This window comes from Orcinus orca, chromosome 14, assembly GCF_937001465.1.
Source record: "Orcinus orca chromosome 14, mOrcOrc1.1, whole genome shotgun sequence".
Lineage (NCBI taxonomy): Eukaryota > Metazoa > Chordata > Mammalia > Artiodactyla > Delphinidae > Orcinus > Orcinus orca.
The window spans coordinates 66,161,329-66,184,780 of record NC_064572.1 but is presented as its reverse complement, the minus strand read 5'-3'; the positions used below and the strand labels follow the sequence as shown (position 1 = coordinate 66,184,780).

Below are 23,452 nucleotides of genomic sequence, written 5' to 3'. Positions count from 1 at the left end.
CCCACAGGGACTGCAGCTTTCACTTGCCAAAGGGAGAGTATTTGGACTGCAAGCATTTTCTTCCCAGGAAGTTGTGGAGGGTGTGCCATCTGTAGTGACAAGCACCAGTGATGGAGCGGCCTTGAACCTCAACACCAACAACCTGGAGGTCAAACCGGGTCGATAACCGTGGAACTGGGAGGCACACAGGCTCTCAAAATGTCCCTGGACAATCTAGCACTGAGATTTCTAGAGAATCACTGGACGCTGTGGGCTAGAGGAGCCATACAAATGATTATCAGAAATGATTCTGTCTCCATGTTTATTGGGAACCTCAGAGAAAATGAACAGAGATTGACTGCCCCACCCAAACAAGTGCTAGTGCAGAATCACGACATGCTTGGGAATTCTGGGTGGTGAATGGGTGGACTGCAAGGCTCAGCAACTTAGCCCATAGTCAAAGGCATCGGGGTTGTTCTGAAAATAGAGATTCAAGAAGCCGAGGAAGATGTTCTTATCTATGAGAAGAGCACATACTGTGGGGTCCTGCTTCATGGCTGCGATCCAGAGCCGGAGCGCGGGGGTGTGGTTCACACAGCTGCAGGACAGGAGAGAATCGTTAGCACGGCTAAAGGGCAAAAGGGGGCATGGATCACTTTTTAGACTTACAAGCTACAAGAAATGGATTTACTGGGGCAATAAAGTTATCTCAGTTACCTTACTATCAACTGAGCATAATCACTTACTGGAGGAAAATCTAATTCTTGGAATGGCTGTGTGTGCTTTAGAATTGCAAAAGTTGTTGCTTTTAACCCTGCGGTTAACATGCTTGTGGACTGAGTGCTCTGGGGAAATAAGGTATCTGAGCTTCACTGTTTGCCAACAAAAAGACAACCCCCTGAAAGATACGTCCTTCTGTCATTCTCAGATTTTACTTTAGGAGGCTTGAAAAAAATAAAGACAAGTAGTTTCCAAAAGCACTTTTTTTGGAAAGCAATGAGTAAAACAATCATTAAACCTTGAAATAATGGAGCTGACTGGGTCCTTTCAAAGACCCATCAGGATGTTTAGGTCTAGGATCTGTAAAGTGACTTGCCCAGGCAATAAACTTGTTAGTGTAAAACCCAGGAGAAGAGGTGAGGGTTCCTAATATGTGGTTCAACACTCTGTTCCCAGAAGGGACAGGTTTTTGTAAAGTTTATGGTGTGACATAGTTTTAAATATCCAAGTTTGTTATATCTGAACTTCCCTAAGTGAGACGCACAGGAGATGCCTCCTGGGAAGACTCAAGTGTGTGCATTATGAAGGAGACGCGGTTCTACCTCTGCAGGACTGGATTCCCAAACACCGGAGTGGCCGGCACCCACCATGCAACCGGCTGGCGTGAGAGCAGAGCCAGCACAAGTTCAGCCTCTCCTGTGAGCATCGTGGGAACAAAGCACATGTTCTGCCCAGGGCTCCTATGAAGCCTCCCTGAGTCTACCAGGTCATTTCTTCTACCTTAAACATCCCTACACTCCCATGGCGTATGGCTGGCCATTTTGTTTGTTTGTATAACATCAAGCATATATTACTTTAAAAATCATTTATTTTTTGAAGGGTCTGCCTATCTGGGGAACGATTCCTTGGGGAACAAAGGTGTGAGGAGTAAGGTGTGTAGGATCCGCTGGGTGACACAGCAGGACCAGGTGCAGGGCCACCGAGGAAGCTGCAGACAAGGTGCCAAAACCCTGTGACTGAGACCCTTCCCCTGCTTCTGTGTTCACCACCGGCCTGTGCTGGGTGGGTGTTGAGGACAGCAGGCTCTGGAGCATGGCAGGAGGCTTTCGGACACAGTCTTATCAGCAGAAATATGGGTAAAGTTTGGGTCCACAGTTAGTGGCATAAGAGCACAGATGCATTTTGAACAAGGAAACACATAGTTTAAAACCCGACTGTGTTTCACATTCACATGTGTCACATGTCCAGAGAAGGACAAATGGCACACAGACCATTTCAAGCACTAGGGCGACCCTAGGAATCCACAACCACACAGTTAAATGTCTTACTCAGCTATTCCATATACATCCAGCCGCTCAAACCAAGGCCAAAAGAGGTAATCAATCATGGATATACAGTCACCACCGAAGAAGACTGTGTTCTGATAGCCAAGAATCTGAAAGTTTAAACAGAGCAAAAGCAAGTTAATTTACCTATATACTAATGTATTTATAGACACTAAGTACAAATATCAAATTAATTCCCAAAGAAGGAGAACCAAGACTTTGATTCTCCTTCCATTTTGTTAGGTGAATGCGTCTTCCCTTTTCCTGAGTTTTCTTCCACCTCCTTTAGGGTCGTACTCCTGGCATGCTCAGTCCTGCCCTCCTTTCAACACTGGGGCATTCGTGCAGCTCATCTGACTGGAGGATTTTGAAGGACAGCCCAGCCCAGCCACTCCTTCTCAGCCTAGAACAGGTTCCTCCCTGTGCTAAGCTTTCCAGGGATGAGCTCAGCCCCTGGAGAGGGGGCCCTGCCCCTAGAGACCATCACTGCCTGTTACTGGGAGGGAGGGGCCACATTAGGAACCCCACTTGTTGCAGTTGTGACCCCATTCTCCAGGGTCCACTTTATCTGTAATAAAGGGGATACCACAGTCTCCACACATCTTCCTCTTCTGCCTTGTTTCTCAATCAATTCAAAACTAAGGCAGGGAAGAGCAGGGCTATCTAATGGGCTCGCTCAAATCCCAACACTCTCTTTCTATCATATTTTCTTTGTTTATTTGAGCTCTTTGAACTTCACATGGATTGGCCACCCAACACTATCAACTTTTTACATTAAAATAAAATTTTGCATTCCCAAATGGGACAAATCAACCTGGATAGATGAATCATCAAGAAAACAGATAAACTCTTGACGGAGAGATAGCCAAAGACAGTGGGGGGGGAAAGGTACTTGAGAATTTAAAAAGCAACAGTGCTTAGCAGAGGTTTTGCTGGGCCAGGTCTTCCCACAGAGAAACGTATGACGCTAGTTACCTAGTTAAATCAAGCAAAAGACTCTCTTTGACCCACGAAAAGCATAATCAACTAAATACTTCCCCGTAGGTGTAGATCTAGATTACTGTGTCCTTATTTCTCAGGCTTGATTCTTTGTACTCCAGGACAGCTTGTTGCCTCTATGATGTAGTCTAGGGCTGAAGTTAAGAATGAGTTCTGGGGACTTCCCTGGTAGTGCAGTGGTTAAGAATCTGCCTGCCAATGCAGGGGACACGGGTTCAAGCTCTGGTCCAGGAAGATCCCACATGCCGCAGAGCAACTAAGCCTGTGCTCCACAACTACTGAGCCTGCGCTCTAAAGCCCGTGAGCCACAACTACTGAGCCCACATGCCACAACTACTGAATCCCGCGTGCCTAGAGCCGTGCTCCGCAACAAGAGAAGCCACCGCAATGAGAAGCCGCAACGAAGAGTAGCCCCGGCTCGCTGCAACTATAGAAAGCCCATGCACAGCAACGAAGACCCAATGCAGCCAAAAATAAATAAATAAATAAATGTACAAAAAAAAAAAAAGAATGAGCTCTGGTACCAGCAGACCTGATCCTACCTTGGGCTCTACGTCTCATTCAACATGGAACCCAGGGCAACTTACCCACCTCCTCCTCCAAGCCTCATTTTTCTCATCTGTATAATGGTGGTAATGTTAGTGCCCTCCTCAGAGGTTATGGTGAGGAGTGACGGAATCATGCATGAATATACATGAGCTCTCGTGATCAGAAAGCACAGAGACCCCCCCAGAGGTTACATCTACAGAAAGCAAATCCTTCCCCAATAGAAAAGATCAATGGGATCCTCCACCTGCCATCCTTCTCAGAGGAGAAAGCAAATCTTGGTGCCCTAAAGTCTATGTCTTCATTACCTCCCAGTATGGCATAGAGGAGACCCCCCTGACTAGTGTCCTGAAAGTCTGAAAAAATGTTAGGTGGCATCACTTTGTTCGAAGAAACTCACAAGATGGTACTAAAGCGGAAGAATCTGGCCAATGAAAACTCAAAACAGAGGCGATTTTCAGTCATGTGTAAATAAGTCCTGATTTACAGGGGAAAGGAACAAATTATTCAGTTTTTATGGATTCCAGAAAGCCCCAAACCTTCTTTATGTTCAGGAACAGACAGTAATCACCCAAACTTTTATCACTGGCTTTGAAACGTATACCTCCAGCTTCTTATTGGCCTTTCATGGCACAAACGAGAACTGAATCTAAACTGATGGACTCTGGAACTTCTATATAACTCTTCTGCTTTACATAGCAGAGGTACTCTTGAGAAAGTCCTTGTCGAAACAGACCACATATGGACATTTACTAGAACCCATGATGAGTCCTTTGGTAAAGTGATGAGATACTTTGAAAATGAATAGCTGCTTAGTAATTGATGTTTATTTAGTATATATTTTTCAAGTTTTTCATTTACTCAGAGTAGGAGTCTGCCTTTGAATATATATGATCTTATAGGTACAATCAATTTTTATATAAACACTCATAAAGCAATTTAAGCCTTATCAAGGTGCTTGGTACAATAAAAAGTCAAGATAAGCATATGGATGAAATGAATGAGGCATCAATTATCTTCTGCCAGCCTCTCCCTCGCCCCTGAAATACATTTACACGTTCCCTCGGACTTTCTTTAATCCAAGTGTGACATTAAAATTCCTTGGAGTTCTTGATACAGCTGTAGATTCTTGAGCCCTGCCTCAAACAAGCATTTCTCCACCAGATTTCATACAGAGCAAGTCTAAAAATCCCAACAGAGAAGCAGTCTTCCTATAAACCAGCACAAAGTGCTGGCTCCCCTACAGACACATTGCAGTAACCCAGGAGCACAACCTGGCCAGGCCTCCTTGGAGGTTTATTACGGTCTTCAGGATCTTAAGTAGGAGAGCTCCCTCCTCTGCAAACCTGAGACTTTCCGGACACGTGAAATGACTTGTCTGCTTAGAATCACAGAACTTCAGTACTGGAAGGGCCACTGGGATTCTTCTAGTGTGACTCCCCTTCCATTTTTCCATTTATTTATACTATGCTCATTACACAAAGGATTAGAGTTGCAGTGTACAAAAACGTGTACACTAAAATATTAAATATGAAAAATAATACCATGCTAAGATCAGGGAAAGTAAAAGCTAGAACAGAAGGTCAAAATAAGGAAGGAAAACGGTCTCAAGACATCAAGCCAAGGCTCCTGCAGAGTTCTTTAATAAATAAAGCTTTGGATTTGACTTGAGTTTCCTGGCAGTTCAAGTGGAGAGGAAAACATGCTGGTGAGCTGATTCTTGTCTCCTGCGTGGAAGCACAAGAGACTCTCACTTACAGAGGAGGAAACTCCAACACAGGGAAGTAAGAGGGCTCTCTGGTTAGTGCCAGAGCTGAGACAAAAACATCATTCTCCTAAGTCCCAGACTAGCGTCAACCCTGTGTCATTCAACTTCAGATATGTATGTATGATGACTCTAATCACAGAGGCTTCCCCAAGTCTCTTGTGAATTCTTTGCCTGTTCTTAAAATTTATGTAGCAGCAAAAAGCTTAGAATCAGCAAACTCTGAAAGCCTCTTTCCCTCTACATCCAAGGACTGGCTCAGCTCTGAGCATCCCTGTGAGAACTTCCCCCTCAGTTTTCCTCTTTCTCAGTCTCTCTGTCAGGGGCTCTGCCAGAGCAGCTAACTAACCAAGAAGTGTGACACAATCATGGCAAAGGAACTTTTCAAAATTCTCTCCTTCCTATTTCATTCCATGGATAAGAAGGTCTTCAGGCAACTTGACTCAAAAGAGTTCTTCTGTGTTCTCAGTTTAAACTAAGTCCCTGTTCACAGCCAATTATCTGCTCTGACAAATTTTCAGATACTCAGAATTAAAAATAAACCGACCGTCTTAATGTCCAATGTCTTATCGTTCCTAAGTGTTCTGTCATCAGAAACAAAACAGGAAGCTGTGGTTACATCTCGACCCACTTAGCAGTGCTTATGTTAATATCCAATGTCATTTAAAAAAACTGTTTTGAGTTATTCCTGTCACCCACCTGCCACATATAATGATATTGGCCATTCTTAATGTTGAATAGCTTTTCTCATGATGGACTCCCTCACTCTCAGAACTATTGTCCTTGGTATCGTCAAGCAAGGCAAGATGGCCTGCTTAGAGAAGACACTTTTGCACCAAGGCCCTAGACATCCCCACAAGGCCATGCATGGCCTGGGGAGGGAACTGAGCCTCTAGCTTCAAGCCCTCAGGCTTCCTTAAAGTGTTCACACATCTTCAATTCAGGTTAAGAATTGAGATATTTTAGGGAAAGCCATTTGATGCTCTGGAATAGTAGAAAACTCTAATTTTAAAACTTTTCTGTTCTCCACTTCACTGAAAAATGACTACAGATCCTTTTCTTGCTTTTAGATGTGACAAGGGGTTAGGAGTGAACATGCAAATCAAGAGGGAGGGACTGCTTGGTGAGACGTGAGTATCGCTACTTCCACCCCAAACTTGAAAAGCCTGGAAGGGCCACTCATCTACTGCGAAGGCCTCTTGGGCTCCCCCAGGTGGATGAAAGGAGGTTCGTGCTAGAGCGCACGTAGAAGGAAGAAGTGCGCGGCGCAGGGCTCTCCCTCGTGGCCATCGTGGTGAGGCTCACTGGCCGTGGCTTCCCCGCCAGGAGGTTCAACAAGGAGGAAAAGGAAATCTGCAAAATTTTTTTAAGGAGCAAGATTGTAAAGAGAAGCAAAGCCCAGACTTCCTCAAACCAAGCATTCTAAAAAGCTTCAGTCTACAATCTTGGACTCTCAAGTGCAGCTTCAATAACTGCACTTTAGACCTTGACTTGGCCACTTGCCCTGCACGTGGTCATTTACACCACAGCCGACAAATCCCGGACCTCTAACCAGGACAGCTTGGTGGCTCTCAGCGGGTGCTGCTGTCCTGGTTGGAGGAGAAAGAAAGAGGTTTTTCTTGATGGAAATAGTTCTTAAGAAGCAGACCCGGGACTTCCCTGGTGGCACAGTGGTTAAGAATCTGCCTGCCAATGCAGGGGACACGGGTTCGAGCCCTGGTCCGGGAAGATCCCACATGCCGCGGAGCAACTGAGCCCGTGCACCATAACTACTGAGCCCGCGTGCCACAACTACTGAAGCCCGCGTGCCTAGAGTCCGTGCTCTGCAACAAGAGAAGCCACCGCAGTGAGAAGCCCGCGCACCGCAATGAAGAGTAGCCCCTGCTCGCCGCAACTAGAGAAAGCCCCCATGCAGCAACAAAGACCCAGTGCAGCCACAAATAAGTAAATTAATAAATAATAAATTTTAAAAATAAAATAGCAATTTATTAAAAAAAAAAATGAAGCAGACCCCCCTCCCCCAATAAAATACACAAAGCCACTTGCTGGTACATCAGCAATGCAGGCCCTTATCCAGAAGCAGAAGCAAAGTACTCAACTCCAGGGCAGAAATCTTTTAAGTTCATATAAGACAAGGGGGAGATTCTCAAGATTTCAAATTTCAGGTCCCTGCTACATTGACATACTATAGCTGAGGCTGAGCTAACGAAGATGAACTGATTCCCTTTAAAACAAACCAAGGGTATAGAACAAACTTAGAGTATAAATAAAGCCACTTCTCTAGAAAGAAGCCTGAGAAGTAGGGTCTGTGCAGAACACGCCGCTCCTACTGACCACCACTTACGACCTGGTGCTCCCTGTGAAGATTCGGAATGCAACCTGTCAACATTTGGGGGGATCAAAGGACCACCCTGAAAATTCTATCCTGGAATCCTTTTCACGGGCTTAATTCTTTTGTCAAAATATATTTGTAAGATAGTAGGGGGGAAAAGCTAGTTGGGTAAGTCTTGACAAGTCAAATATCTTTAAAGTGATGGGTGGTGGATGAAAATATAAATGAATATCAAATCTCTGAAGGAGGAGAGGATGTCCTATGTATAAAAGTATCAGAAGAAATCACAACAGGAAAGACTTATAGAACAATAATGTTATATTTATATATGTACAAAACAAAGACAAAAAGTTAAAACAAAACCAAAAAATGTGCCTTAGAAACAGGCCAATATCCTTTATATATAAGGAACTCTAAAAAAATAAATCAACAAGGAAAATCAGTAAGACCTTGACAGATGGGTAGTAGACCATTTTCATAAATAAAACACGAAGAGATGGAATACTTTGGGGGAAAATCTACCACCTCACTAGCAATCTAAGAAATATACATTAAATCAACGATGAGAAACTATTGTTTCTCAAAACAGGCAAATATCTTTTTAAATGAAATCTCCCAACAGTGAAAAGGGGATGATACAAAGGGCATTTTCCATACACTGAGGGTGGGGGGTATACAGCACATGTCTTGGAGGAAGCAATTTAGCAACATCCAGCTCCAGCCTCTAAAGTGGTCATACCCTTTGATCTGGTAACTCCACTCCTGGAAGTGCAGCCTAAGGACATATTCTAAAATAGAGAAAAGGATTTTTATGCAAAGAAGCTGCTGTTCCTGGCAGCATCATTCACATCAGTAAGCAACTGAAACAAACTAAATAACTCTAATGAGTGTTGCTGGATAAATAACTATGGCTTATACATATGGTAAATTATGCAGAATGAAAAGTGATTTTTTTCCATCTTTAATAATTACACATCTAATAGAGAAATACATTCTCATTATTTTAAAAAAATTCAAACACAGAAAGCAGCATAAAAGGTAAAGACTCTCCCTTCCGATCCCTGCTCTTAACCACTTTTCTTTCCCACACCAGTGCTAATCCCCTTCCCAGTAGCGGTCACCAGTAGGAGTCTGATGTGTGTCTCTCCAGACATTTTTCCAGGCGTTTATTTACATGTATATATATATGCATATATAGTTAAGTTTTGTTTTCTTCTACAAAATTGGATCATATCACTTGTATTACTGTGTAATTCACTTAATATTTCTAGGCAATCTTTTCATCTCAGTACACATGGATCTACCTCATTCCTTTTTTATATAAATTTTTAAAATTTTATTTATTTTATTTTTGGCTGCGTTAGGTCTTTGTTGCTGTGCGCGGGCTTCTCATTGCGGTGGCTTCTCTTGTTGCAGAGCACGGGCTCTAGGCGCGCAGGCTCAGTAGTTGTGGCGCACAGGCTTAGTTGCTCCGCGGCTTGTGGTATCTTCCCGGACCAGGGCTGGAACCCGTGGCCCCTGCATTGGCAGGCGGATTCTTAACCACTGCGCCACAGGGAAGCCTTCATTTAACCATTCCCTATCTAATGTACATTAAGGTTTATAATTTTTCACCATAACAAATAAGGCTGCTCTAATAAACACCCTTATACCCATAAATAAGCATTTATAGAGTTTATTAAAATATGGGAAAAATTCTTATGTCATAATGGTAACCAAGTTCTATATACAGTACAATTTCAACTACATAATAATATACATAAGAAAAGGAGAGAAAAAATAATAACAGTGGTTGTTTCTGGGTAGTGGGATTATGAATTTCTTTTCTTAGTTTCTATATTTTTCTGTATTTTCCAAACTTTCTCTAATGAACAAGTATTACTTTATAATCAAAGATGAGTAAAATTAATTTTTAAATAACAAGAAGAACTATTATTCTATTGTTTACATGGTGGGAGAAGGTATAGAGGAAGTTTATTAAAAGAAATACAGCAAATATTAGTTTACCTAAAAAGCAGCTGTCAGAATTGGACAATGAATTAAGTTACCAAACTAGCAGCACTAAAACTGCTCAAGTAGCCACGGTGACTAGAAGATAACCAGTTCCCTAATGTGGAGGAATGGTGATTACAACCAAAAAATGGCACGTAGGTGGACATGCTGAATTAGCTAACAAATCCAAGAGAACTGACAACATATGTCTGAGCCAAAATCTCATAAATGAATGTTCACAGCAACACTATTCATAAGAGCCAAAAAGTGGAAACAACCCAAGTATCCATCAACTGATGTGTGGATAAACAAGGTTGGTGTATCCATACAACGAAATACTACTAAGCCATGAAAAGGAGTAAAGGATGAAACTTGAAAACATTACACTGAGTAAAAGAAGCACATGGAAGGCTAACGTTAAATGATTCCATGTATATGAAATGTCCAAAACAGGTAAATCCATAGAGAAAGAAAGTAAATTAGTAGTTGCCTATAACTGGGAGGGTTGGGAAGAGATGGGGAGTGACTGGAATCTGGCTGAATCCTGTCCTTCACTGAACTTAGACTTGACTGGACTACTTCCATAATGAAAATATTTAGAATGAAGGCACTGCCACCCGAAAAAAGAACAGCTGAGAGGTTCTGCCAACATTCCAATCCACAAAGATAAAAGAAAGATGGGATCAGGTGCTATTTTGAAATGAAAGTCAGTAAGAAAGATTAAAAAACTAAAGCTTAAAAAAATTACGCTGCTGAGATTAATGATTCAGTAAAGACTAGCAAATAGGTTTGAAGACAGAACGTGTGGTTAGAGAAGGGCAGCCCAGCAGTTTTTAAAACTCAGGAAAATGTTCAGAACAGGAAAGCAAGAGGGGAGCCTGCTGGTTAGAAAGAAAAACAGCAGTAATGTATCTCAAAGAATTGTAAAAATGACATAGAAAAATATGGTTATATAACAAGCACAATAAGCCTTTAATTTCGATGAAACTTTTTTTTAAAGAAAAATTTAAAAGTCAAACAGGGCATTTATTTCAAAAGAAGAAAATGTCAGTGTAAGGCTGCAAAAGTTAAACTGAGCCGTTTGCTTGAGGATAACGTGGCAGAAAATTATACACTGGTCTCTTAAGTTGTTTATCACTCAGAAAGCCCAAGGATATTTAAAATATTTTCAACTCACAGAAAATCCTGATTGTACAAAACCATGGGAAAAAATTGTACACGTCATCTCTATTAATAGAGAGGGGCCATCTCTATTAGAATTATTCGGATAAGTTTCAATTTCACTAGAATCTCCTAGAGTCAATACACTGGTATTGAGAGGAATTAATCAAATAATTCAAGCTCAGTGGGCATGTTTCAGATTCTGATACTGCCTTTGTTGTAGTTATAATTCCTGCTAACATTTTAGGGACAAAAGCTACATTCAAATCTGGTAGAACAATGCTGAATACTCAGTGGTCCTTGAACCAGCCCTGGTTTAGGTAGCTTTCACTGATGCTATTTATTAGATCTGACAGGGTTGGCAAGATTAAATGAGAGGATGTATTCAAAGCACCTGTAGCATCATGCCTGGCACAAAAATACAGGTTCACTTCCCCTGGAAGAACCCAGCTAAAGGACTGTGCCTCCGTCGTAATATTATACGTTTCTTTAGCAATCTGTAATTTTCAAACTTCATCCATCATCCAAACACAGAGTAGGAGGAACACAGTTCAAAATGTGTTTTTAATTATCTCTGAGTTTAAAGGGTTTTGTTTCCCAGCTCCTTTCCCTGGCCCAGCAATTAACTGTAAAAAGGTAACCAGACATGATAAAATCAGTTCAGCTGATCTTTGAAATAAAGACCTTAAACATTCTCTATGGGCAAGAGCTTTCAAGCTTCTTTTTGAAAGCAGAGGTCCCCCTCCCTCTCCAAATTCGAGCTTATTGGATGTCTTGTTAAATCCGGTGATAAGAGCAGGGCTGGTGTGGCTGAAGCAGGACCTGGAACCACCCACCAGACCTCCCCTACTCAGTGGTCCCTCTGTAGAACCCAGAAACTCTCTGTTTTAAAACACTCCCTCACCCTATAAATGTGGAAACCAAGGCACAGAGAGGTCCAGAACCTTACCAAAGGTTCTGTAATCTAGTAAAGCCAAGTCTAGGATCCAAGAGTCTACCTCATCCTAGTTGCCTCCTTGGAGTCAAGACCACAGTCTGTGTTCTCAGGACCAAAGGCTGACATTTCTTTTCTTTTTTTTTTGTGCGGTACGCGGGCCTCTCACTGTTGTGGCCTCTCCCGCTGCGGAGCACAGGCTCCGGACGCGCAGGCTCAGCGGCCATGGCTCACGGGCCCAGCCGCTCCGCGGCATGTGGGATCTTCCCGGACCGGGGCACGAACCAGGCGGACTCTCAACCACTGCGCCACCAGGGAAGCCCCAAGGCTGACATTTCTTACACATGACGATTCATCATCCAGAAATACTGCAACTGTATAAATCTAAGATAGGCAGCTGGCATTGTAAATAAACTGAACTGCTTCCACTTAACAAAGGTCAAATGGAAGCATATTAGTAATCAGCCTTCCCTTTAGGGGATAAAAATAGCATTCTCTGGCTGCCAAAAGAATTACAACCCACCCATAGGGGGAATTTATCAGTTTCTGGAACAAAGATAAAGGAAGTCAAAGAACCGCCTTCCAGGTTATTCTAGATGTACAGGGTAAGTAGCCCTATTACTGCTGGATTTTTTCTTTTGGCCTCGCCACAGGGCTGGTGGGATCTTAGTTCCTCAACCAGGGATTGAACCCAGGCCCTCAGCAGTGAGAGTGCAGAGTCCTAACCACTGGACCACTGGACCACCAGGGAATTCCCCATTACTTCCAGATTAATGGAGGATCTGATAACAGTCGTTGCTCCTTGCTTGCCCATAGACACTTTCCCCTTCTTTCTTGATTATAGAACTCTGATTTTATGCAAGGTGTTCCCAGCTAAAAGACTAAATTTCCCAGCCTCCCCTGCAGATACTTATGACTCTACAACTAAGTTCTGGCCAATGAGATTTAAGTAGTCATGGGGTAGGACTTTCAGGAAAGCCTTTAAAGTAGTATGGCCTTTTGCCATTTTTTTCCTTTCTGTTGTCCTTTCTGTGACCTGGGACTTGGATGTGATGGCTGCAGTTCTAGCAGCTCTCTTGTTATTTTGAGTATACAAGCCTTGCACCAAAAATAACAGAACAGGAAGAGAGAAAAGGCCTCAGTCCCTGGTAACTTCATGAAGAAGGCATCAAAACAGCCCTGTACTACCTTACCTGTGTGTGTGTGTGTGTGTGTGTGTGTGTGTGTGTGTGTGTGAAAGAATAAATCCTTAAAGGACAAATTTACAGTGGTTAGGTCCCTTTTACTAGCAGCCAAACACAATCTCTAACCAACATAGACCTTGGACTCAGTGGCAGAAGCTAGAGGATCCGTGCAGAGATACTTAAGGAATGTGGTGATTCTGGGAAAGGAAGAAATTCATCACATGCCCTCCCTCACTCCTTGCCAGATTTTCAAGAAAAGTTCCAGAGCAGGTTAGCAGAGGGCAAGTACCCACAAGTTAAAATCAGATGCCTAGTGACTGAACTTGTCAAAGTCTGGCAGGAAAAGAATAAATCTGTGAAAGTGGAGGGTGCCAGGGTGACCAGGGTGGGGACCTGCATCACTTCTTCCACTGCATCTGGCTAGGAGGGGGACCCGTTTTGTACCTCTTCCAGGTTGCAGAACTCCTGACGCAGGGCTAGCTTCAGATCAGCGCATTCTCTCCCACATCTCGATGCTATCAGACACTCCTTGGTCAAATGTGGGACCTGATCAGAGGACACAGGTTCTTAGTGGAGAAGTCTGAGGGCTCCTGCTCTGCCTAAAAATGCAGCCAGAGCTTTGTCACTCCAGCTGAACAGGCCAACACCCACATCCAGGCTCCCCAGCTCCCTCTGAGGGCCACCTCTGTGGTTTCAGGAATCCACTTGTCACAGCACCCTGGTAAACAAGGTGTTTTAGAGGGGGCTCTCCGGTGTTCCTTACTTGGTCAGCTATTTCCATGCTGTACAATCTTGGGTAGGGCACTTACCCTCTCTAAGCCTCAATGTTCTCATCTGAGGAATGGAGCAATAATAATACCCACTTTAAAGGGCAGTGGTGAGGATTAAACGAGTTAACCTTTATAAGGTAGTTAGAACAGTGCTTGGCACATCCAAGTGCTCAACAGACATCAGCTATTAATATCATTGAGTTATTTTTGTTTCTTTTCAAAGAGAACTGTCGTAAAATTTCTCCATCATATTCTCTCCCACTATCAACAGGTGCCCCCTTTTCTCTCTTCTACACATTTCCTGGATGGTTGGCACTCTTGTTCCCCATAAAGGCCAATCTCCTTCTGTGCATTACCTTTTTCACATCCCAATTTTTTTTTTTTTTAACCTGGGATCTTGGAAATGGTTCCTTTAAAGTATCACCAGTTTTCAATTCTTTCAATATTCCTGTCTCAAGTTACACAGTCATAACTATGCCATAACCGTAACTCTTGAGACTGCTAGTTCAAATGGAAAAGTACCTATCGGCTAAGCCTTTAACCTTTAATATCAGAGGTCACAGCTTTACTATAATTCCACACCAGTTATCCTCCTAAGGCACACATGTGTATTAAAACATATCAATTTCACCAACGATTTGACTTTTAAAATGGATTGGAGTTTGGGAAAGACATACAAAGTAAAACAGAGTGTAAGTGGCTTTAAAAAAAAATTGGATATACCTTATAGAATAGGTCCAATAACATCTTTTGGCGAGCTCGCTCATAAGAGTCACATGGATACAGCTTCCTTCCAGGATAAGCGTCATCCAGGTACTCACAAGCAATGACAGATTCATAGATCAGTTGACATTTGCTGTTCTCCAGGACAGGAATTTTGCCAAAAGGGTGCTTTGTAAAGTACCATTCAGGCTTGTTTCTCAGGTTAATGTTGATAACTTCATGTCTTGCAAAGCAAAGGGAAAACAGGACAGAACAAAAATGAAAGGCTTAGGCAGGCAGACACTCATCTTGAAAGCAGAAGCAATCAATCTATAAAATTAAAATTTGCAATGAGTTTTTTTTTAATTTAGGTTTGTACAAAGAAAAATACATAACAACATCGTCTTCATTCCTGCAGTAAGATGTGCTGGATGTTTTCGATGCCTTATCCCATTAGCTCCTCATGATTCCCCAGCGAATCGGGGAATCATGATGAGCAGCAACGGAGGGGAGGCAAAGAAAACATTTAACACAGCCCCTATGAGAAATAAGCCTCCCTGTGGTTGAATCTCCTGCCCAATATCACCCACTAAGAAGTGGTACAGCCGAGATGGGAGGCCAGGCAGTCTGACTCAGAGCTCACAAGCTTAACCATGGCGCCACAGATTTCAGTACATTTTAAAGTTTGAAAGTACAAATCTGGTATCTGGAGACATTTTTCGTTTGCCACAACTGGAGGGAGGGGATTCTACTGCCATCTAACGGATAGAGGCCAGGGATGCCGTTAGACATCCAGCAGTGCACAGGACAGCTCCTCCCTCACCAAACACACAGAGCAAAGAACTATCCAGCTCCGAATGTCAACAGTGCCGAGGGTGAGAAACCCTGCCCCCAAGAAGTATTTACATCAGTTCCTAAGCTGCCACTTCATCACTGGGGGTAAAACATCAATTGTTATTTTTCTTAAAAAAAAAGTAACCTTAAGGCCAAGTAGAATTGAGCAAGAAGGAAGAACCTGGAAATATAAGCCGTAGAAACTCCACAGACCAGAATTACATAATTTTCTTTAAAACATCTCTGTATTAGTCTCTGCATCTCTTTAACATGAATCCGAAACTCCCGAACTACCGATTCTCCGAAGCCAGAGTCAAGAGGCTGGAGTAACACTTCTCAACACCTTGGCTTTGAGCTGGTCCATCCAGCCGTCCACATTCCAGCAAAGTTGCTCTGCCTTCCAAATCCAGATGTCCTTTGCAGGAGCTCGTCTTGCAAAATTCCTTCTGAACGGGTGTGTACCTATTTATCAGGTGTGTGGGAAACCTCAGGACACCTCTTTGATAGCAGTTCCTTCTATTTCACTGTTTGGAACTATTTGTTCATTCATTCAAAAAATAGTTTTAAGCACCTACTACGTGCCAGGCTCTCTTCTGGCCCATGAATAGGAGAGACAAGTCCCTACCTTCAAGAACTTACATTTGTGTGTGTGTCAGTGTGTGTTTCTATGTGTGTTGGGGGAGGGGCTGGGAGATGTAAAGGAAAGACGGATAAACAAATAAGAAAACATTGCAAGCGCAATGAAGAGAACAGAATTGACCTGAAGACGCCTGGGGTGGGGTGGGGTTTACACTGGACAGAGCAGTCAGAGAAGGCCCCGGTAGCCTCCGTGGTGCCTTTCTTCACAAGCTCTAGGGGAGGAACCAGCTCACTGAGCCATCATTCAGTTTACTCTGAGCTGCCCTAAAAGTCTCCTGCACAGGCCTGTCTCTGCATTTCAGGATGGCACTCTCAAGAACCTGTCCTTTGCTAACCGCTTATTGACTTTGCCTCAGAAGAAAGGCACAGAGAGCCTCTGAAATCTGACCAGGGCTCCCCAGATATCAGACGTTCCCACGCGCCTACGGGGGCGCACCTGCTTCTCACCTGATGCCTTTGGCCTGGAGGACCAGGCGCGTCCTGTGCGCATAGGGGCAGAACCTCATGCTGTAGAGGCGGATCAGGCCCTCTGGGACAGGCCCTGGGGGGGCGCTCCCTGCGGGCGGAGGGGGATACAGGGAGGCGGATTAGCCCAGAGGGGAAAGGGGCTCACTCGCCTCCCCAGGACCCCAAGAGGGCCACGGGTGCTCCGTCTCCCATGTCCCAGAGAAGACACCTTTTTTTTGCACATGCCTTTTGTGCGGAGGAACCCTGTCCCTCCTCGCCACGCTGGTCTGGAGGCCAAGGCCGGCAGCCACCTCACCAGAGCCAACATCCAGCCACGGGGCGCCCCCAGCCCGCGGACAGCTGTCAAGAGGACTCACCTCTCCCCAAGGTCCTGGCCGCATCGTCAGTCATGCTCTCCTGGAGTCTGCGCAGCGACCAAGACTCACAGTTGTGGCCGTGTGGCTTGCTGCCGCCACTGCAGGCTCCAAGGACAGCAGCGCTCCGGCTCTCCCCTCTTGCCCCATATTCAGCTTTGGAGCAACAGGTCACTGGCGAGGTAGAGGGGGAGTGATCCAGGATGGCAGCTAGGATTATTCAACCTGCAGAGACATAGCCCCAGGTTCGGAAGCCGTAGCAGGAGTGGGGAAAGAACAAAAAGCAAAAAAAACAAACAACAGAAAACAAACAAAAAACACCTGAAGAGTACACCTTGCTTTGAACTCACAACGACCTGTGCCGTCTCTTCTCTGCATCAAGAATCCGTGAAGAATGGGCATTTAAACTCCACTTATTTCAAAGGAGTTTAATAAAAAATTGACCAGGGTAACACTAACGTTTTCTTTCCCATTCTAAACCCTCCCTCTCGTGTTATCTAAGACAATTGGCCATACCCTGTGTATAATGAGTACTTTATTTCAAAATAAGGCCGAACTTTTTCATGATCTAGCAGATAAGAAGAAAAACGTATTAGTGTTAAGATCTTGCACGACCCTAAAAGTGTCTCCTTAAATTTTGTGTCCTCATTGCCTCACCCTAGTTCTGGCCGTATTTATGAGATTTTACTCAAACTATGAAAAACTGGTGATGAACAGAAACAAGATACCTAGAGGCAAAGACAAATTTGTGAGCTCTTTCCAACTCCCAGTATAAATTTCAGAGAAGACCCTTTTTAATTACCAAGGACACATTGCGAACAGCCAGCAATACAGGGGCCACTTGGATAGCACGCCCATCTACATGAGATAAAGGAGGTAGCTATCTTTTGCTCTGACCTTAAGAAGCTGAGATCCTAAAATTTAGCAGGTGGAAATACAATTCTTTTAATTTTTACAGGATAGAGCTGAAATGGGAATTGCTTGTAAATGCATTTTATGGGGTTGACAGGTAAAGAAGGAAATAAAAGTATTATGTTTCACTCACAGTGACTAAATGATTTCCATGGGTTACCTTATTTGATTCCCACAACCACTCAGTCAGCTATTATTATTATTCCTATTTTACAAGTTAGAAAATAATCTCAGAAAAATAGGAAATGCCCTGGTGGTCCAGTGGTTAGGACTCAGTGCTTCCACTGCCAGGGGCCCAGGTTCTAACCCTGGTCAGGGAACTAGGATCCCGCAAGCTGCGCAGCGTGGCCAAAAAAAAAAAAAAAAGAAAAAGAAAATTATTTGCCCAAAGTGACCATTTAGTAGGGTTGAAGAACTTTAAAAGTCCGAAGTCTGGCTCATTGACTTGGCCTCTAAAGCTGGCAACAGTGTGGAAAGGACATGAAGCCCAAAAAAGATATAGTACATAATAGCTGCTCAACAAATGTTAGCTGAATCTAAATATCTTTTATTAAAGTACCAGAACCTAATTATGTAGCTTATGAACGGGCAACTTTTGGTCTTTGGAATTCCAACCTATCCAGAAATTCTTGGCTAACTGTGTTTACATTTTTTTCTGCTGAATAAGAATCTTTGAAAATCTTCAGAATAGTCGCTCGACTACATTCTTTGCTAAGTTACTCAGAGTGATTTTATGTAAGATATGGTAAGTTGTCACTTTCTAAGAACTGGGGAATGGCAAAATGTATGAATAAATGTCCTCTGGAAAGAAAATGCGTATATGCCACCAAGAAGCCTGGCATTGGAAAAGACAAACTGGTTCTTGACTTGCCATGCTGGCAGTTCTGCATCTGGAAGACAGAGGAAGTAATAAGATAACTACTCTTCTGGAGCTAATTTTAATCAAAAAGTACAAACTGGAGGGTAAAATAGGAACAATCAACATAACCATGTCATGTGAGAGCTTCTGGTAGACAAGGAGCTGCCTCCTGATCAGACAAATAAAACGCTCACATAGAGAAAGTATATTTCAAATAGTTGAGAGAAAATATAAACAGATTCTAAAAGGAAAGGCCGTATGAGGAATGTGAAATTCTCAAAAATCAAAATAAATTATACTAACATGGATTAGGTGCTTTATGTGTATTAACTCATTTAATCCTTAAAAGAGTCCTATAAGGGTTGTATTCTTGCCTCGGTAAACTGAGGCTAGCAAGGTTAGGTCACTTGTCCAAAGCCTCACATCTAGTAAGAGGTGCAAAGGGTACTATGAAGCCTGGAAGTTTGACTCCAGGGGCAGCACTCTAACCAGGATCTTCATCTATACGAGAGATGGGAAAACTTTTTCTGTAAAGGCCAAGACGGTAAATGTTTTAGGCTTCTCAAGCCATCTTGTCTCAACTACTCAACTCTATCCTTGTAGGGTGAAAACAGCCGTAGATAATATATAAATAAATGGGTGTGGCTGTGTTCCAATAAAACATTACTTATGAACGTTGAATTTGAACTTCATATATATTTTAATAGGCTTTGTTTTTTAGAGAAGTTTTAGGTTCACAGCAAAATTTAGCCGAATATATAGAGGTTTCCCACTAACCTCCGACCCCCACACGTGCACAGCCTCCCCGACTACTGAGCATCCTGCATCAGGGCGGGAGGGACATTTCTTACCATTGAGGAGTTCCACGTAATTTTCACATGTCACAAATCATAATTCTTCACTTGATGCTTTTTTGCAACCATTCTTAGTTCTTGAACTGTGCAATAATGAGCAGTGGGCTAGACTCAGCCCACTGGCTTTAGTTTGCCCATCCCTGGTATACACTGACAATGACCGGATTAGCAATAGCTAAGCTAAGGATTCCATTTGTAAAGTAAAAGGTTCCTGGCTCCACCTTTCTACCATGCCAGAAAAGAATGTACTTTCATGTTGTGTCTCCTCATTCCCACCTTTTCAAGAAAAGCAACTCCGAGAGTTGGAAAATACTGTTTATTAAAAGTATGGCTGACCCTTAACAACTAGGGGTTTCAGGGTGCTGGTCCGCCACACAGAAGAAAATCCAAGTATAACTTTACAGTCAGCCCTCTGCATCCGTGGTTATGAACCTGCAGATTCAACCAACTGCAGATCATATAGTACTGCGGTACATATTTAGTGAAAAAAATCCATGCATAAGTGGACCCTTGCAGTTCAAACCCATGTTGTTCAAGGGTCAGCTGTATACCTGTATATGGGAAGTCACATTCTGAGATGATGCAAGTCTATTTGATGTAGTCAGGGGAGAATGGACAAAGGGATGGAAAGTTCTTCCTCTGAATGGAAGCAATATTATGTCAAAGTTCTCACTGGGCACTATATTCAAACCCTGGCTTTGGCACTTAGGCAAGCTATCTAACCTCTTTGACCATCAACTTCCTCACCTGTAAAATGAGAACACTAAGCACCTACTTGAAGGGTTTTGATGTAGCGAATGAAATTGTTCAGGTGGCCGTCCTCAGTATAGTAAGAGTTTAGTGTACTTCAAAATTAATGATTAATACTAGTGAATAAGGACACATTTTTAATAGCATAGTGCATTCTGATTTTATATCCAAAAAGATAAAGTGCACTGCAATTCGGCTTTGCCAAGCACATTAGAATTAAAATTCAACTCAGAATGCTTATTTCATCAGTTACCAGTTTAATACCAATTGAATGGGTTGAATGCTGCAGGCTACCTTTCAGTAATGTGGCTTTTAATCTTACCACTGAACACTATGCTTTCCCTAGAAAGATTTTAATTATGACCTTTAAGCTTAACCCTATTGCTCTCTAAAACTCAGTAAGTACCTCTTTGAAATCCTCTTTGCAAATGTTCCTTGTATATCATGTTTACACCTCTATTATACTGAGTCACTCAAGAAATAAATGGTAATAAGGCTATATTAAACCTACTCCAAATTGGTTTCCAGCTACCTGAAATATGACGGCATCTGTTTTGAAAATGGGGAGAACTTCAGTCCTGGGTGATGATGACTTAAGCCTTCTAGGAAAAAAGTGCCACCACATTAATAATAATCTCTTCACTCTTATTTACCTGAGTCTCTGTTTTGAGGAGAGGAAGTGGGGTGTGCATTTTGCAATTAAAAAAATTTTTTTTTTTGTCATACCAATCTCTGATAGTGGCAGAACCTGGAGGACATTCCTCTTAGTATTTCAGAAGCCTAATTTACATGACAGATTGTGTTACTGGGAGTTCCACTATTATTCACCAAGTTCAAAGAGTTAGGCAAGTGAGGAAAAAGGCTCTTTTTCAAACGGGTCTAGATTTAGGACTTATTTCAAAGAAGTTAGGATCAGAGAGTATCCTGTATTCTAATGTCTTTGGGACATTAAATAAGATTACTAAAGTTGTCAGTGGGGGAACTGCATCTTCCCACTGGGGAAAGCAGGGTCAAAGGAGACTTTCTTTTTAAGTACGTGATTCTGCTTCCCTGTCCCTATTTTATAGCTTAAGGGATCAAAGAAAAGAAATTAACAACCTTATATAATAACACTTGAATAAGCAAAGGCAGATTTTCAAGATCCTAAAATAAGCCAAAATGAAACACTTGTAAAATCAAACAAATTTCGATTTGTTTGGGTTTCGAAAAGGAACATCAACACTTCCTGTCCTACCCCAGGAACAACAGTGGTGTGTCAAAAAAGTGGCTACAGTCCTCTCTCAGCTCAATCTCCAAAACTTAAAAGTTGATGAATAAAGAGTCTGAGGCAGGGGCATATTTAAACGCTTATTTTAAGAATGGTCTGAATGACTGTTAAAGAGTTCAGGCTGGGTTTAAATCACCTCTTCAACATTTACTGGTCGACCCTGGACAAATCACAGCAACTTTCTATGCCCTGATGTTCTCATCTGTTAATTCAGAGCTAATGGTACCAACACATTGTATGGTCTGGGTTGAAGTAATTCTGACTATGGATGAGAAGCATTTAATACGTAGCAACCGTTAGCTATTATTTTTATTATTTGAATGTTGCAGGGAAGACCCATAGTTCTGACAAGAAAGAACATTCCTGGGGACCAAATGCCCCTGTCTGTCAGTGCCCTATAATGTAGCTAAATTAGTGGTGCCCAATGCAGGGCTGACAATTAGTGATACGGGGTCGTCTTTACTTGTCTCCAGTCAAATCAGAAAACGAGAACAATTTAATGACTTTTTTTTCCCCTTTAAGTTAAAGGTATTCGCTTTAAAGACCTGTTCCTTACTCTCAGATTATAGCCCTTGCGCTTTTTTTTTTTTTTTTTTGATGGTAAAATCTCTGATGAAACTTTGGTGAAGTAGTTGAGCTTTCTTTTAAAACGGTTACGCAAAATTAAAAGTTGGCACTCCTATTCTGGGTTCCCAAATTCGTGAAAAATTCAAAATTGACCTCTAACCCCTCTTCCCTTCAAATGCTACGCAGGCAGCAACAACCCACCCGGCGCAGGTGAAAAGAGAGACGAGTCCGAGGCACCTCCAGGTGCGCGGCCGACGGAACCGGATGGGGAGAAAGAGAGCCGCAGGAAGAGGCGGGGCCCAGGCGGAAACCGCCCCCTAGAACGCGATCCTATCTGCCAATTGGCCGCAGCGCCCGGAGCTTCAGCCAATCTTCCAAGCCTTTGTATGTACCCCGGCCTCGCAGTGCCAAGCTGAGCCAATGGGCGGCCGCGTTACAGGCTCCTGGGTCCCGGAGTCTTGGGTCCTCACTTGGGTGTCTGTGGCTGGCCAAAGTGGAAGCCAGGTAGTGGCTGGTCATGGCACCTCAGTCCCCTGGTCTACATCCGACCGAAGTCTGCCCGCAGCCTGCCCCGGGTGGGGCAGGCGGACGGCGGAAGAGATGGGTCCGCCCGGAGCCTGGGCGTTGGTGGCGGCCGAGGTGGACGGCTGGAGGCCGTTTGTGAAGTCAACCAATTCTCAGCTGCCTCTCAGGGTGCTGCCCCCTGGTCGCCTGCATCACCATGGGGCGGAAGACTCATTTCAAATGTGAACTCCCCGGCCCACCCTACCGAATCGGAAATCCAGGGGTGAGCCTTAGGTGACTCTTAACGCGCTCTTACGTTTAAGAATAAGGACAGGAAACTAGACTGTACTGGGGCAGGTCGACAGCCCGCCTCCTAGTTCTGATATAAGAGCCCTGTGCTGGGTGTGTTTCCGCATAACTTTCTGCCAGCGTCTTAAGGCCTCACTTAATCTCAGGATCTTAGTTGAATCATCTGTAGAATGAAATCCAGCCTTATATACTGAACTGATGGAGGTGGTCTTCCCAGTATTCACTTACATATATGGGACACCTTCTGTGTGCCCAGCATAAGATTTGGTAGGAAGGATTTGAAGGGGTTAGTGACTGGAGACTGGGAGAACAAATAGGAGACCACCTAGTCACCTGGCTTTGAGGTGACGTGGGTCTGGACTTCAGTGGCAACAACAGTAAGAAGAAAGGTGTAAAATTGAGTCAGTGATGGAAAGGAAAGAATGAGAATTGAAAGGTTCTTAACTTAGAACCCAGAAGACAAACTTGAAAGGGCATCTCTTGAAATGACAACACGGTATCCAAGTGGAAATGTCCTATGGGCAGTTAGAAATCCAGATTGAAGTTCAGCTCTCACTAGAGGTGATTTAGAGGTTTTCAGCATGGACTGTGATAGAACCCTTAGCATCCTTTGAGCATCCTGAGACAGGAAATGTGTTTACATTTCTGCAGGAGGGACTTGAGGAAAGCCCACAGTAAGGCCATAGTGTCAAATCAGAGAAGGTGATCCAGTGAGACGTGAGAGCAC

General features: G+C 43.3%; 1 protein-coding gene across 3 annotated transcripts; it reads right to left on the bottom strand.

Moving 5' to 3' along the window:
* Positions 1-287: 287 nt before the first annotated feature.
* Positions 288-23,416, bottom strand: LOC101276413 (glutathione S-transferase omega-2). 3 transcript variants are annotated; one of them, XM_033421078.2, is made up of 8 exons: positions 20,611-22,102; positions 19,326-19,411; positions 16,707-16,928; positions 16,330-16,438; positions 14,431-14,653; positions 13,382-13,483; positions 2,028-2,134; positions 288-577 (listed from the first exon to the last, which is right to left on the bottom strand). In XM_033421078.2, the coding sequence occupies exons 3-8, from the start codon at positions 16,738-16,740 to the stop codon at positions 418-420; spliced, it is 735 nt and encodes a 244-aa protein (XP_033276969.1). In that variant the 5' UTR covers positions 16,741-16,928; positions 19,326-19,411; positions 20,611-22,102; the 3' UTR covers positions 288-417. The 3 variants fall into 3 exon arrangements, with proteins under 3 accessions (XP_033276969.1, XP_004265921.1, XP_049552816.1); XM_004265873.4 differs by lacking the exons at positions 19,326-19,411; positions 20,611-22,102 and adding an exon at positions 22,114-23,416; XM_049696859.1 differs by lacking the exon at positions 20,611-22,102 and having other exon boundaries at positions 19,326-20,603.
* Positions 23,417-23,452: the final 36 nt, after the last annotated feature.